Source organism: Cyprinodon tularosa, unplaced genomic scaffold, assembly GCF_016077235.1.
Source record: "Cyprinodon tularosa strain WSP-4 unplaced genomic scaffold, ASM1607723v1 ctg44, whole genome shotgun sequence".
In the NCBI taxonomy this organism is placed as follows: domain Eukaryota; kingdom Metazoa; phylum Chordata; class Actinopteri; order Cyprinodontiformes; family Cyprinodontidae; genus Cyprinodon; species Cyprinodon tularosa.
The window spans coordinates 1,230,657-1,246,802 of NW_024039163.1; the positions used below are offsets into that span (position 1 = coordinate 1,230,657).

At 41.3% G+C, this 16,146-nt stretch overlaps 1 protein-coding gene across 4 annotated transcripts in view; it reads right to left on the bottom strand.

Annotated features, from left to right (window-relative positions):
• The window catches only part of LOC119793038 (genetic suppressor element 1-like), a 44,893-nt gene that overhangs the window by 5,064 nt on the left and 23,683 nt on the right, over positions 1–16,146 (bottom strand). For 2 of the 4 annotated variants that reach the window (XM_038299980.1, XM_038299983.1), the window contains exons 2-11: positions 11,655–11,834; positions 10,432–10,631; positions 6,187–6,353; positions 5,909–6,112; positions 5,028–5,186; positions 3,939–4,207; positions 3,315–3,627; positions 2,655–3,229; positions 2,452–2,564; positions 1,766–2,045 (exon numbers count right to left, since the gene is read on the bottom strand). In XM_038299980.1, the coding sequence (XP_038155908.1) occupies positions 1,766–2,045; positions 2,452–2,564; positions 2,655–3,229; positions 3,315–3,627; positions 3,939–4,207; positions 5,028–5,186; positions 5,909–6,112; positions 6,187–6,353; positions 10,432–10,631; positions 11,655–11,834 (2,460 nt within the window). Of the gene's footprint in view, positions 1–1,765; positions 2,046–2,451; positions 2,565–2,654; positions 3,230–3,314; positions 3,628–3,938; positions 4,208–5,027; positions 5,187–5,908; positions 6,113–6,186; positions 6,354–10,431; positions 10,632–11,654; positions 11,835–13,329; positions 13,477–16,146 lie in introns of those variants that run through there. The other 2 variants (XM_038299982.1, XM_038299981.1) reach the window with 2 other exon arrangements.

Consider the following 16,146-nt stretch of genomic DNA (forward strand, 5'->3'; position numbering starts at 1 on the left):
GAGGAGGAGGAAGACGGTTTCTTCAGACATTGTGTCTTAATGATTCAAAGTGTCAAAATTGGAAATATTTGCTGCAGTTTTCCCTGAAATATTTTTTAAATAATATTTTTTTGACTATCCTATTCAACAGAAAGACAGCTTTTTTTTCCTTTTGTATCCAGGTGAAAAGTTTTTGAACTTGAGCCATCCATGGGTCTTCTGTTTACTTTAAGTAAACAACGTGACATACAACTTAATAAGTGCGACTGCATGACGATATTATGTCCCTAACTTTTTTTTCCCTTCCCCTTAATACTATCTTAGTTGCATTCTGTAAAAGTAAAAAAAAAACAATCCACTGGATTGCTTGACCAGGATGACTGAGAATCTTCACCAGCATATCTTAGTTGCAGATCTTAACATCTTAAGTTTAGAGAAGCACGAATCAGAATTTTGTGGCCGACTTCCATTTTGGATTCTTGTAAAGCTCTGGCATGGTGATAGCAGTTTTAACCAAGTCTGATTGTTACCCCCAAAGAACTAAAATGCAAAGAGACACAAGGGGAGTCAGATATTATTCATCAGATATGAATCATCAGACAGTTGGAGACAGGTACCAGCACCCCTCGCCACCCCACTTGGGTTGAAGCATGTCAGAAAATGGATGGATATTAATATTAGAGAAACAGGTTGTATGATGTGGTTTGTAAGAGCACAAAAAACACTATTTAGTTGACATACGGATCAAATGTATCTGCTCTTAGGCATCATACCTCAGCGAGTAGCCCAGTACGCACACCTACCAATGCTGAAGCCACAGTCTGTACCCTAACCTTACTGGTATCACCTCAAAGTCATGCTCTCTATCATCCTCTCACAGCCTAAACTTACAATATAAAAAATAAACCTTTCTGTTATATAGCTTCCTGCATTTCCAGGCATCCTCGGACCTCATTGAGGGCATCGGTGAGTCTTCACTCAGTAACAATATCCTAATCCTAGCGTTGTTGTCACTGTCACCTTTTAGGCCTTAAGTATTGTATGTGAATAATTGGGGACTTAAAGGGGACCCTCGCTTCTAAGTTTCTCAACAGCGAGTCATTGGTCATGGCTTATCAAACTGAAAACCTGACTGATTGTGGTTCTTGAATCTCCAGTTCTATGTAACTTTGGAAATCTCTGTTTTAATTTAATCACTGATTCCTAAAAGGTAAAATGAGATTAAGACTGCAGCTTGACTATGGCATGGTGGCCAACTGATGGAGCTGTATAAAACCCATTTGAGGAATATTAACTGTAAACACAAATGTCAGACTATCAGTTTTAATCATTATACTCCCAGAACATCTAATACACAAGACTAGTTATCTGGTCTTCATACAAATAAATTGGGAGAAATGTTGGGAAAAAAAACATCTTTGTTTATGATATTTTGTGAATAAAACTTTCTTTCAGCAATTAGGAACATGTTGCTTCAAATAGGTTTAAGCCAAGTAAGGAAAATATTGACAACAGAATGAAGCCGAGGGCACTGTATTCATGTTCTCCCTCTGCTCCCAGTATAACCATTTTATTACCCTGTATATTTTCAAGATGAGGGTTAAAGTCGACTTCTGTTGACAGTAGTAGAAAATCCTGCAACAACGTCCTGTTCTGATTGCTCCCAACTCTATTTTCTACTGACCAAACATCTTCAGTGCAAACACAAAAAATGAGAACTAGTATATGTTCAGGAGGAAGGCTCAGTATCACATAGGATGTGTAATGCTACTAAACAGACTATTACCTCTCCTCTGCTGAGGGCTGACATGGCTGAGGTTGAACATAAGGAGGAAGTCTTTTTTCTCCTCCAGCTCGGGGGTGCTGTCCATCTGCTCGGCAGAGTACTGGGTGCTTAGGGAAGCTGTGGGTGTTGAAAGGGAACAGATCTTTCTTTTACTCTGAACTGCTGGTGGGGAGAGGCTGCGCTCTCTCATCATCCTTCTCCTTTTCCTCCTCTTCCCAGCCAGAATTTCGTCCCGATGGGTCAGTGTGGTGAGACCGCACAGACGCAAGAAATCCACTTTCTTTGGAGAGAGAAAAATCAATAGGTGAATATTTGTACATTTCCTTGATAAGCAATTCATGCACCTTCAGCTCTTTTCATTTTTTCTCTTATTCTATCTCTCCTAAAAAGTGGAAGGAAAATGATACATGGTTTTCATAAACATGAATAAGAATCTCTGCTAAGAGTTGAAAAGACTTGTTTCCAACCACTTGAGATATTTTGCTATAATTGCAGCAAATGGTATAAAAGCAAACTCGTTTACATTTTGATTTGTGAAAAGGTTTGAAGCCCTGTACCTTTTTCTTTACACTTATCCATCACAAAAAAAACGATAACCAGTGAAAAAATATATAGTTGTAATGTGATCAAATGTGAAGAAGATGAAGGGGTTTAAATGTAAACACAGATCTATGATCTTTACACACCTCTGAGGATGTGTCCAATTTGAGTGGGGGCTGTTCTGTCACCCTCCTCAGATGAGCTTTTACCTCCTCTTCATCGCTCTCATCATACGACTCATCCTGGTCATAGTAATAGCCTGGTAAAAGCAGGACAGGAGAGAAACGTCAGGTTTAAGACATTTTATAGAGACAATCTAGACTTCCTGCAGTCATCATGCATCTCTCACCTCCTTCTCTGGCCTCATTCCTTCTCTTCTCCTCCAGGTCCAGCTTACTGAGTAACCGTCTGTGCTGCTGGAGAACCTCGTCGTAAACCAACATGGAGTCCGACATTTGTGTGTGCCGCTCCTTGATCAGGGACGGAGGGCCTGTCTGGTACTGAAACCCATGGTCAGTAGGCGCAGATGGAGGCAGCGGCAGTTTGTGGTGATTATTGGCCTGATGCCGGGGGTAGAGGGAGTGCAGGGCTCGGTCCGGCTCGGTCCTGCTCCATGCTTCCTGTAAACCCGCCCCTCTCAGTGGGGGACACCTCTCCGGGCTTTTGGAAGTTCTCTTGCTTCCATCGTCTGCCCAGCTCATCATAGGCCTGTCGGTCCGAGTCAGGCCTGGCGGGGGTCGACTTGGAGTTGAAGAGGGATTGAATTTTCTACGGGAATCAGCGGGCGTGTCTAGGAGGGAAGCTGGGTTCCACAGTGTTGTTGGAGGAGCAGAGGGATGATGGGGCCCTTTAGGGGAGATGAGTGGAGGTGGAGCTCCAAGGGGCGTATCCTTACTGCTTGGGTTGTGATAGACTGAATTTATTCTGTTCAATGTCAAGAGGAAAAAGACATTTAGCTAACAGCCATGATAATAATCCAATCTGAGACTTTTTTCTGAGAGATTTTCACCTGTGGCTCTCTCTTGCTTTCTCTACACCTTTCCCAGGTGACCTGAGGCCCACCTCCAGGGGACCCTCTCTCTCCTGCCCCTGTGCTCGTTGTCGTGCCAACCACACTTCTTCACTTGCCCTCTGAGTCATCATGGCGGCTGCCAGAGCTTCATGGATCCCCCCAGAAGTAGCAGCACGCTGCTTCCCTAAGTGAGCGGGCAGCAGGCTGGGCACAGGGAGAGGGACAGACGCCCTGGATGAGGAAAGCCCAGGCTGCAGGGGCACAGGCTTTGGTGCTGGGAAACTGAGCTGGTCCAGGTCTTTGGTTTTATCTGGAAAAGAACGGGTCTGTTGGTAAAATGAGGGCAGTAAAACTTATAAAGTAAAAGTAATTCATCAATTGTTTCTCAAAATAAAGAACATTTGTTTTAAGGTTTCCACCCATGATGGAATAAAACAACAAAACAAAAAAATTCCCACTATGGGAATGCACAGAATGAATGTCCCTGTTCTTATCTCTTCCCAGTCTGCATGACCAAAACTATTATATTTTATTTTCATACCACCCACTATATTCTGTAAGATCCCATACAATTATTTATGTAACACCAAGTTATTTGGTGTGTGCTGGTGTGTTATGTACCCAGTCTGTTAGGAGTCAGCTTCTCTCCAGGTCTGGCTCTGTCCTCTGGCGGTGCTGCCCTCCGAGCCTGCAGTTCAGCCAGGTAGTGACTCTCGGCTGCCCGGACCATCTGCTGCTGTCTGTCCCTCTGCCTCTCCTTCTGTCTGTCCAGCTCCCTCTCTCGCTCCTCTTCCCTCTCTCTCTCCAGGCCGGCCTCTCGCTCCCTCTCTTTTTCTCGTTCTCGCTCATGCTCTCTTTCACGCTGGCGAAGCTCGTTCTCCATCTGTAGCCTGTGAGGGAGGTAGGTTGACAATGACACACACACACACACACAAGATGAGAAGGTGAGAGATGCAACACCCAACATGAAGCTGATATAAACCCCACACTGCTGAACCTCGTACAAACATTTGTGGCAAAGCATCCGCTGAAACTCACACGGATGTGCACGCTTTCCATTTACCACAAGGAAAATAATCCATGCCCAGCATGACTGAGCAGCAGCAGATGAACGCTTAATAGGTATCCACAGGAATATGACAAAAAAAAAAAAAAAACACACAAGAGAATGTATTCAGCAACTATCAATAGCAGGCTAAGAAACCTTCAAAATATGCTAGAGTCATTACAGAGCCAGTCTACAAATACCATCCATTCCAAACACAAACATTCCCCCTGTAGATGATGCTGCAGGGAAACAATGTCAAACTAGAAAATTAGCTCAAAGCTCGCAGTGAAAATGATGCAGAGGGAATAAAAAATACTTCTGTGTGTAATTGCGGGATTTAAAGCATGCACGGCTGCGTTTGTATAGGAGTACGAGCCACGTGTGTATGTGTGTGTGTGTGTAAGAGAGATATAGGAGGGACTGTAGGGTGTGTACTAAAAATAATCATACACACACTCACCAACCTGTGCTTACTCTGCAGAGAGAAATTACAGAGCCCTGAAGACAGAGCAAGAAAGAAAGAAAGAAAGAAAGAAAGAAAGAAAGAAAGAAAGAAAGAAAGAAAGAAAGAAAGAAAGAAAGAAAGAAAGAAAGAAAGAAAGAAAGAAAGAAAGAAAGAAAGAAAGAAAGAAAGAAAGAAAGAAAGAAAGAAAATGTGTCACCTCTCAGAGAAAGCTGAGTGGTTAATTTCTCCTGGGTAGCGGCCTCCAGGTAGGTGCAACTGCAGGGCTGAGGGGTGAAGGGGAGAGAAGGCGCCTCCTGCAGGCACAGAGTAGAACTGCGATCGCAGTGCAGAGAGACAAAGGGACTCCTCCATCCTGCTGAGATAAACAAAACAACATTATTGTACCATATAGCATCTCAGACACTAGTTTTTACCTGCATTAATGGCAGAAATACATTCTCATTTAGCTAAACACAGTTTAAGATTTAGATCTTCCTCTAGGGAATAGAACAGTTCATGAAACAGAACTGTGTTCACTGAAGATCGCTGGATTCCTCAAGTCCTTTACTTTCTTTATAATGAGAGTCTTTATACTTTTAAAACTTTTACTATGTTTCCAAGCAACCCATTTTAGACAGAAAACTGAGCCTGGGTGGTGGTCCCCAACATAAAACCAGATCTGTTTGTAACGCAGTGCTGCAGGAAGCTTTAAAAATCTCTTTGTTTCAGTAGTTTTTAATAATCAGAGATTAAAATTTGAAACATCCTCTGATTATTTTCACTCATTAAAAAACTAAATATGAATCATGTTAGTTTTTGTTAATGTAAATAAATCAGTTCATGAGAGTTGAACATCTGGAAGCTAAGGTTTGGGTTTTTTAGAAGAAAACAAATCTCTAGACTCCGTGCCCGTTCTTTAGTAAATAATTTTGCTGCCCCCCCTTCACATTTTAAAAGTCATCCTAAAAGTTTCCGTTTGCTTCAACCTTAACCAAAGCAACACCTGTCTTGGTAAACTGTAAATGGGACAGAGTGTCACTCTGGTGTCACTTTATGCTTGATGTATCTTTATCTTCAACTGTCAAAGTTTATAGTTACCTTTGTAAAGATAAAGGGTGGTGCATGTAGGCAGGGTGATAGTAAGCAGCAGCAGCGGCTGCATGGGCAGCTGCAGCAGGGTCAAGACTCAGGGGCAGAGAGGTGAGTCTGAGATCATCGGAGGTAGCGAAGGGCCGGAGGGCTCTCAGGTATTCCTCTGGAACACCACCCGAGGGAACCACGGCATGCATCTGCCCTGGCAAACTGCAGAGCAAGCTTTTATTGTGTGCACTAGGAAAATTAACATACCTTGAGCTATATGTATGGGATACGCTTACCTTATGCTTTGCAAGCGAGGGTCCTGCATGATACTGCTGTGAGTGCGACCAAAGGACTGAGCTAGTGAATGTGGTGGGGGTACAGGCGGTGTCCTCTTATCCTGCTGCAACTGGGCGCTCTCGGCTCCCACCCGCTCCCGACTTAGTCCCTGAACACTTGACTCAACCTGACAAGGACACAGAGGAAGTGTGAGAGATGGGATTATTGTGTATATTCATGAGAAGTGTGTGTGTTTGTGAGAGATCTAAAGTGAGCAGAAAAGAGGGACAAGAAATGAGTTAGAGCTGCCGAGTTAAAAACCTCCCAGCTGCACCCAGAGGGCTCAGCGGAGCCAAGAAGTGGGTCTGATATGTCACAACGGGTCAAAATCAAAGTGGAAAGATAATCCTAATATCTGCTCAACCTCTCCATCTTTCATTCCTCTGCCTCCCAAAGTTCCTCGCTCTTATGATGTAGACACCAGTTTTAGGATTTGGTTTTAATCACTTTTTTTTAATATATCCATTTACTTTTATTCCTTTCTTGGTCAGTTTCCAGATTATGCATAACTGCTGCTATTATCTTTTACCATAACCAGTCTGTCGCTGTTATGTGCATTCATTCCAAAAGTTAGTTTCATTTGTTTTCCTGCCATTATCCACTTAGCTTTGTGGGATCAGTGTGCTCGAAATTCACTTCCATTGCTTATCTTATGCATTTTTTTATTAAAGTTATCTAATTCCCTTCACTACCTTTTTCTGTTTAAGTTTAAAAACACAGGCAACAATGGTCAAAATGTTTCTTACCATCATGCTTATGATGAAAGACCCTGAGACAATCAGTAAAGGGGGACTATATCTTGCACAAGTATTCTTCCTCCTTTTAATTTTTCACATTTCTCATTTTGCCTTTGCATTCCTAGATGTTTATGGTTTACTGGATATTTCTACCAGGGATCTGGAGCTTGCCTTTTCTATGATAGCTAAAGCTCATTCAGATTGGGGTGAAAACGTAAGTGATGAGCAATTTAAAAGTCTCAGCTGGATTTAGATCAGAACTTTGACTAGGACCTCAAATCTACAAACAGGCCATTGTAGCTCACATTGTTTGTTTACATTGTTGTCAAAGGTAACACCTCCCCTCCAGTCTTAGGGTCTTAGCGGCCTCTGACTGTTTGTTCTTTTCCCGCCTTGCATCAGCTCTGACCAACAGTTTTTATATTCTGACAAAAAGTGTCCCCAGAGCATGAAGCCGCCTCTGCCATGCTTACCCACTGAGAGTGTTGCGTTCAAGCACATGGCTCGAGGAGTATAAATACGTTTGTATCTAACTGTGGTTTGAAAACATTCAAATATCTAACAGAAAAATACTGGACTCTGCGTACCAGGTTCAGGAATTTTACAGTTCTATAATTGCGTACTGGGAACGTTATCTAGATGAACAGATATGACACACTCCCAATCATTTGGGTTTTTTTTTTTTTTAGCAACAAAGGTCTTTAAGTACACTGATGTTTCAGGCACAAAAAAGGTAAAATAGTCTGGGAACTTTAAGCACGTGAATGAGTGTGAGACAAATGTGTCTTCTAACGTATCATACCTTGTTACCAAGGCAGCGCCAAGCCCCATAGCTTAGAGGGCGGTCCATGGCCAAACCACAAGCAAATGACCTCTCTGCACAGTGCCTCATCTGCTACCTGTGTTTCCGACGACACATGATTTGCAGTGAAATACCTCTGCTTTGAATATATTTGACTAGTTTTGGATACATCATTCATGAAAAGCAGATTCAAACCATCTCTCACAAAACATCCACCTGCAATCTCCACTGGATCATGTTAAGAAGTGGCATAGAAAGAAGAGCGAAAATATACTACTGTTTGATTATTCAATCTGTCAATCTGAGATGTTAAACAAGTACGTGGTTTAATTTATCAATCTGAGTCTGACTAGATTGAGTCATTTCTGAAGCAATTCCTACATCTCTTTCAATAGTAGTTTTCTGTATGTTTCTTAGTGTTACAATCTATTTTCAGATCAGATTGAATGTGAGCGTCAGCTAAAGATTGTGAAACTATGAGTTATTAATAGAATCAGATATTTATGAAAGCATTTCTACTGACAAGCAATGTAAGAAATACATTTCCAGACATCACAACTCAACCAGTTAAGTTAAGCTTTTGAAGACCTGTTCAAACTTTCAAATAAACCTTCTGATGAGTTAAAATAAAGGGGAGGATAGTTTAAGAGTCCTTAAGGTCGCTGCTCCGACACTTATTCAAGTCTGCTGGCACAGCAGGCAATACAATGGGATTTTCCTTCCAAGCATCCTAACATGTCAATTACGCCTCGCTTGCTTTCATTCCAGCCATCCAGAAACCCAAGGGTGTCCAGATCACTCTGGGTCAGTTGTTAGTGTACTCAGCCATGAAAGGAAAGTCATGGCAGAGAGGGACTCTCAGTGACAAAAAAGGCATAAAAAAAGGAAATTTGCAGGCAGGCAGGCAGGTGATATTGACAAGAATGACACACCAGTTTTCCCAAAACAGTCTCACTTTTGCCCAGATGATCAATCCAAGTGATACAGTTGGCTTGTTTGGGTTGAAATTTCGTGCTCCCTGATGAGTTATTAGATTCCCAGCCAGAAAAGGTGTCTGCCACTCTTAGGAGTATTAGAGCTGTTCATGGTCCCAGCCAGTCAGTCAGAGAGAAACATGACCGGAGGCGACGCATAATATCTTCACATTAATCTTTGAGTAAGAAAACTTCTACTGTTCTTTAAAAGGAGAAGACATTTTTCACACCTCGTCTAAGAAAATTATTCAAAGCTATTCAACCACAAAAATGCACTGAGAAATCAAACAAATAATAGCCATGCACAAGAAATAAAAAGTCATTTAAATAACAGATTCACATGATTAATTACGGCTCCTAAGATCCACCTGTGCTCTTATGGTATGAATTTATAGATTATTTTGAAATTTTCTCCTGTCTATATCAAATATCTTCATTGTTTTACTTAAATTTAAACTCTATCTTTAATCATCTTATCGATTTTTGATAAATCATTCTTGTTTTAAGCACTTGGGTCATTTTTGTAGGAGCTTTATAAATGAAGTTGGCATGGCTAGGCTTTGCTAATAATGAAACTATTTAAGCTATCAAGATATCTACAAAAAACAAGTCTGTTTGCACACCACACCAAAACTCTTTAAATGCATAAAATCATTCTCAGAAGGTGACATTCTGTGCACAACCTGGGAGACCTAAGTGGATTAAATGTCACACCTTGAGAGGGTTGTATATATGCAACAGGACAAACAGAGATGAGCTAATCTAGACAGCAACCCAAGTTTTCCCTGACCTCTGATCAGCTGGTAAATGCAGCAAGAACACAAATGCAGTCTGATTCTTTACATTGTTTTGCATGTGTGCAGCAACATTACTCGTTCTCCTTGCCCTCCCCTTCTTTTTCAACCTCAAGCTCTTTTTTTTTTTTTTTTTTTGCTGCCTCCCTCCCTCCTTTTCTCTGAAATTCTGAAAGCGAGCCCCAGGCAGGCAGGGCCACAGAGTGCTCTTTGTGAAAGGGGGAAAAAGGCCGCTCTGATCCAAGGGGGAAGTGGCTACTGTGGGGGCTGACCTCTGCATTGTGCGAGGGGGCCTGGTTCCCTGCCCCTGCTAAAATACACTCACACACACAGACAGATCCCTCCTAATGCCCTGAGCCTTTTGTGGTGAAGGGTCAAGTACACATAGGAGCACACCCTCCTCACACACACACACACACACACACACACACACACACACACACACACACACACACACACACACACACACACACACACACACACACACACACACACATCATTCACACACATACCCTGCAGGAAGCAGAGGACAATAGGTCCTGGGCTCTGCAGCGTTCTATGTTTCCTTACAAAGCCCTCGTGTGTTCCTGAAGAAGACACTGACTGATTAACGAGAGGAGATGGTGGTCTGGGGTGGCGGCGAGGAAGGAAGGCATCAAAATGAAAAAGTGAGATGAGAAGGGATGAATGAAGAAGGAAGTGGCAGGATGGCTGTTTTTGACAGCTGCATGTTGACAGGCGCTCGGACAGTTTCTTTAATGGAGGGTAAAATGACACATAGAGGCAGACCATTCATCTGTTCTCAGAGAAGAAAAAAAAAACATACTGCAGATAAAAACAGATGTTTCATCTCCGACTCGTCTATAACAACACGTATTCGAGCAACGACATTTCCTACCTGTCGGCCGTCTGCCCTCCACTGGCCGTTGCTGGTCTTTGTGGGGGCAATGGTGACTACGGGAGGGTTGGTTGGCACACTGTGGCCCCTGCTTTGACCCAAGAGGGGCCCTAATGAGCCCCGCTTAGGGGTAGCAACCGGCGAGGGGTGGCTGGCGCCTGGTGAAGGCACCGGAGACGATTCACCGCTGAGGGCAGAGACTGGGAGGCAAGGAGAAAATCAAATCATTTCAGAATAAAACTGAATTAATCTTTATGAGTGAGATGACACGTGGGTCCAACATGAAGGAGAAGTGGGAAGGAAGAAAAGACGTAAAAGATGACAGGAATTTCTTGAAAAAGGCTGGGGTGTAATGTTGTGAAGGGAGGTGTTAAATATGATAAAGAGAGAGTGTAACAGTAACTAGCATTACTCTGTTCCTGTAACACCATGGACAGAGGGGGAGGGAGATGGAGGAGGGAGAGGAAGTACAGCAATGACTTCCTATAATTGACTGTAATTAGATTGTCATAATTAGGAGATTAATGGAAAGCAATGAAGGAAAAGACAGAAAGAGAGAGGTCAGAGTAGGTCAGTTCTTATTCAACACCTTCATTAGGACATGAGTGAACTAAGTGAGCACAGAAACACAAGCGATAAAGTAATTGACATTATCAGACATTATCACCAAACTCAACAACTTGATCATGTCATTAAGGAAATTCAAAACAAAGTCATAGAAAGAACTAAATGTTTAGAAAGTTATGTAAAATAAAGTATTAACTATGATATTTTGAGAATATTGGTGGTTAATCCAGTCTAAAAGAGCAGGAGAGAGAGCGAGACTTTCAGTGAATAACAGGAAGGCTGGATGTGTTATACCAAATTGGGTCTTTATACTTAAACTGAAATATAGAATGCTAAAGGCTATGAAATCTAAACTTATTATTATTATTATTATTATTATTATTTTGTCTTTATATATTGAAATATTTTAAAAACACATATAGTAAAAATATTTACACAGTTTCTGATCTAATAACTAACTTAATATAATAACACATTCTGAATCCTGTTAGTTTATTTTTCTATAGTTCTTAAATAGGCAAATTAGCCAAGTTAAACCATGCATATAAAATTAGTGCAACTTCATTCAAGCTTAACTGCCAGAATCAAACTCAACCTGTGGTCCTTACACTTCTGGCCCATCTCTGTTTTATTAAGGTAACCAGAAAACCTCTTACCTCTAGGATCTTCGGCCTGCTTGGCCAGTTTACGTAGAGCGGCAGCAAATCCGGAGTTTGCAGACTGGACGGCAGTGTTCCCATTGGTTAGAGGACTGAGGGGACTGACTGTGGCTGTGGTGCGAGTTGCTGTGGAGATCATTCCTAATGATGGTGATTTATTGGACTCATGGTTCATACCTGAGGGGAAAAAAAAGAGAAGGAGCTTTAATACATTGTGAACCACAGAAAACTGTAGTCAGCAAAGACACAGGATCCCTCTGTCAGCTTGGGACTAGATTCCTAGGATCTTTGTTATAAAAAGAAAATCTTTTTTTAATCAGAAAAACAAACTAAATGACTAAAGTGAAGGTGACAAATATGTAGGAGTTTGTGTTTCAATGTCTGGTCATGAGTGCAGCTCCAGTATAGATAGAGTGGAGAGAGTAGAGCTGTGTCAAATAGAGCGCTGACCCTAATAGCAAATCACACACATGAGCGCACACATGTCCATTTCCTCAAGGGAGCCAGCCGACACATCTTAGGAACCTACACACGCACGCCTTATTATGAAGGGATCTGTTTTTACACCCTGACACACAGACGCACCTCCGCAGACATAAAATCATAACTAATATGACATCAATCAAGTGGACAGTGGGGGGCGGTGAGGGGCCAACATGGCTGGAGCAAACCTTGTCTTCTTCATCTATACCCACACTGACCCACTCATGTTAATTACAGCTGGAACCCCCCCAGTAATACCATCAACACCGCCCCTCTGCCGGCTTCCACCATGACCTCATTACAAACACACAAACACCTTTAAAGGACACACACACACACACACACACACACACACACACACACACACACAAAAAAAAAAAAAACACAAGATGAACAAACAAAGAGCAAAAGCAGCAAACGCACTCATGAAATATTCATATGAGCACACTGAACATGATTATTGAGTGCTCTGCTCCATTCCACTGACAATGTTGGTGAGCCTGGAGGACAGGCAGGTGTCAGGGCCTCAGAGTATCAGAGACCTTCATATTTCCTGACGCCTGGATGCATCCTGGTCTCTACCTTTTGACACGCAGAGCAAATGATCCACAGAAAACAAATAAATGGAGGAAGAGCTGAATGCCTGAGCACCGAGGACATAAAGCGGAGACGAAACCAGAGATTTTAGCTAATTAATCTGGAAATACTTTGTTAGTGATGTATGCTTTCATGTCACTTAACTTAAATGATCTCACTCTGTAATCTATGTGTCTCCTCTAAGGGTAATGACATGTTAAAAAGAAAAGAGGAAGAGGCAAAGAGAGTGAAAGCTCAGATCCTGATAAGCTGAGTGTGTGTGTGTGTGTGTGCATCTCTGTCTCTGCTGAGCCCAGCAGTCAAGGGAGAGATGATAAGACACTTTCTATCGACTCCTTCTCCCTCCCTCCTCTTCTCTTCTCCCCACACTCTCACTCTTTTCCTCCTTTGTCTCCTCTCCTCTTCTTTCGTGTTTATCTCAGCATACTTCAGCTTGTTTAACAAAAGCCAGCGCTCATGATCTCCATCCTGCTCCTATTTAAAACAGCCTTTTCCTCAGAGACTGCTCCCTCTGATGTTCCAGTCATTCCCCCCCCCAGCACTTGCACTAAAAGTGTGCACATGCACATAATTCAGACATGCAAACACTCACCACTGCCTGCCGCTCACTGATCTCCTCCTGCTTGTCGTCTTTCTGCTCCTGTGTGAGACTCTTTTACTCTCCCCCCCTTCTCAGCCTTGCAGCTGCTACGTGGTCACGTGACCTCTTTTCTATCTAACCTCTCCTCCTCCTCCTCCTCCTGCCCTCCCTCCCACTCAATCTCTCACCCCATCCACTCCATCCAACCTCAAACTCCATGCTTTTCTGACACTTCACCTATCTTTCCATTTTCTGCTCTCAAAGTGATGTTTATGCTTTCTTTCCTCCTTCTTTCAGCCTTTGACTCTCACTTCAAGAGGGGGAAGAGTGGCGCCAGCACTGATGGTGGTTTTTTTTGCAGGGGGGGTGGCTAAATAGGAGGAAGAGGTGGAGGTTGGGGGTGATGACGGAGACGGAGGGTGTGTGATCTGAGCTGTGTGTGTGTGGCAGTTTTAACCCTCCATCTATCACTCTGTCTCTATGTTTTAGTCAGCTATCTGCTTTGGGACTCCAGAGGGGGGGCACTTAGGTCTGGGGTGGGCATATAGGGGGTTTACAGAAACCTTTCACCCCTCACCTCTGACCACTGACCCCCTCAGGAGGAGAGAGACGGAGAGGAGGGAGGTGAACGCTTAAGTGCAAATTAAGATGTTTACTGGAATCTTCTTTGAAATGATGGGTCCTATGACTTTTTTTTTTTTCCTAAAATCACTTTAAAATAACTGTTTTTGTTTGTTTTTTCATAAACCGGTGTGGTTCCATCATCACGTAATTAAAACAGAAAAACAGAAAAACTGTAGAATTCAACTGTTCTCAAAAGGATTTTTGAATCTAAATAGGAAATAGTTATGATATAAAGACAAATGTATGTTTTATAAGTAAGAAACAAATTTAGTGTTTCATGTTTATTAACAATTATTTTGTTTTTTGTTGGATAAAAAGATGATAAATGTAGGGTGGAGCTTTTTTTTGTTTGTTTGTTTATGAAAATATTTCTAAACTCGCAATAGCTGCGTAGCCAGAACATTTTTAAGGGTGGCTCAAAACTGATAAAATAAACCAATTCAGCAAATAAACCAATTCAGGGTCAATCTACATTAATTAAGGTGTACCAAAAGGATAAAAAACAAGTAAAACATTTGTATTTTCCAATGACAGGCTAGATTCTCATAAAGCCCATGCTATAAGATTATACACATATCTTTACATCTATACTGCCTAAACTGACTTCCTATGGTTCTGCATATTATACTATATTAAACATCAATGTTGTGGTTCTTTAATTACAAAGAAGACTCCTAAAGTACCTGCAGACATGTAACTTTCCCTTCTTCACAATTATACACAGAAGCTATTTCTAAAAAAAAGAGCATTAACTTTGTTTTTGTCTTCTTTAATGTTATTATATTGATGTGAAAAATTGAGGTTTATTCTCATAGTTTTTGCTAACAGTGGCAATACAAGGTAACAACAACAACACGATACAATTGGGGGCTAAGGAAAAATAAGACCTCCAAGTAAGAGAAGCATGCACTATTGAGCAGTAAATACTAAGAAAACACTTTGTTTGACATGGTTACATATTTATTTTTTTAAAAACTGCAATTTTAAGGTCAAAGGAGTCAAGACTTAGAAACCAAGGCCTTAAAGATAAAGTTAAAGTTTGATGTTAGAGATAAAAGGGCTCCACCAGGACCTTTTATTCACAGAATTCAACATTTGGCATAAATGTGTTTTTTCTGCAATATAAAGTCGATAACGCCTTTTCTAGGACTTTAAAGACTTTTTATGCATTTCAGAGATTAAAATATATGATTTGGAACCTTTTTCCCCGATACATAGTTACAGTTACAACATACACACAAAAAAAATGCACATCTTCAGTAAGGGAAAGATTGATCAGTGACTAGACTCTATAAAGCTGATAAAAATACATACTGATACTTGCTTGTCTTACTATGATTATTTAACCTAGCCACTATATGAGCTTAGCAGTGATGAAATTCCCTCTGGTTAGGGTGGCTATGATGTGACTCTGTCATACATGTTAAAACTTATAAGTCAAAATAATTGAAACGTTATCAACACAGGAAATAAGAGATGGGCCATTAGTCTCCATGTGTCTTGTTATCTAAACAGTAAAGAGACCAAAGCTCATAACTTTAAGCTCTTCAGTCAACCACAACGTTAAACCACTAGCAGGTAAAGGAAGTAAAACTGATCTATTTACAAAAAAATGACATTTTTAGCAAGTTTAGACTAAATTCTTTTCACACACGCACTTGCACCTTGTGAAGTTTGTCCTGAATCCAGGTGCTTCTATGAAATCTGAAAATGAAAAAGTCTTTTTCACAGTTACAGTATCTGTGTCATTGGTTTCCTGGTGCACAGCTGCTTAGCAGAAGGGAAGCATCAAGGGTTTGGTTTTGGTTGCTCCTTTCAAATGAAACTTTAGCACCTAATCATGAAACTCATTTAAACTAAATCAAAAACTACAAAGTAGTTGGCTTGGATTATTTTATATGACAGGCCACTGCAAAACAGTATATAATCTGTGCAAAAATAAAATAAAAGTTTCCAAATAAAAATCTGAAGTGTGCAACATGCATTTCTATTCAGCCCTCTTTAAACTTAGTTATACAGAATCTCAACAAGATGGAATGAAGTTTTTTGTTTATATGTGATGAAATGAAATTCAAGGAATGTGAATTATTGCTAATGTACCAATTGCTGGCTGTATCCTCTATTTTCTCTGGACTGTTTACCCATAATCCAAGAGAAAACGAAACCTCTGGTGTTGCTAAACTTTACCCTGGAAGCTCCACAAAT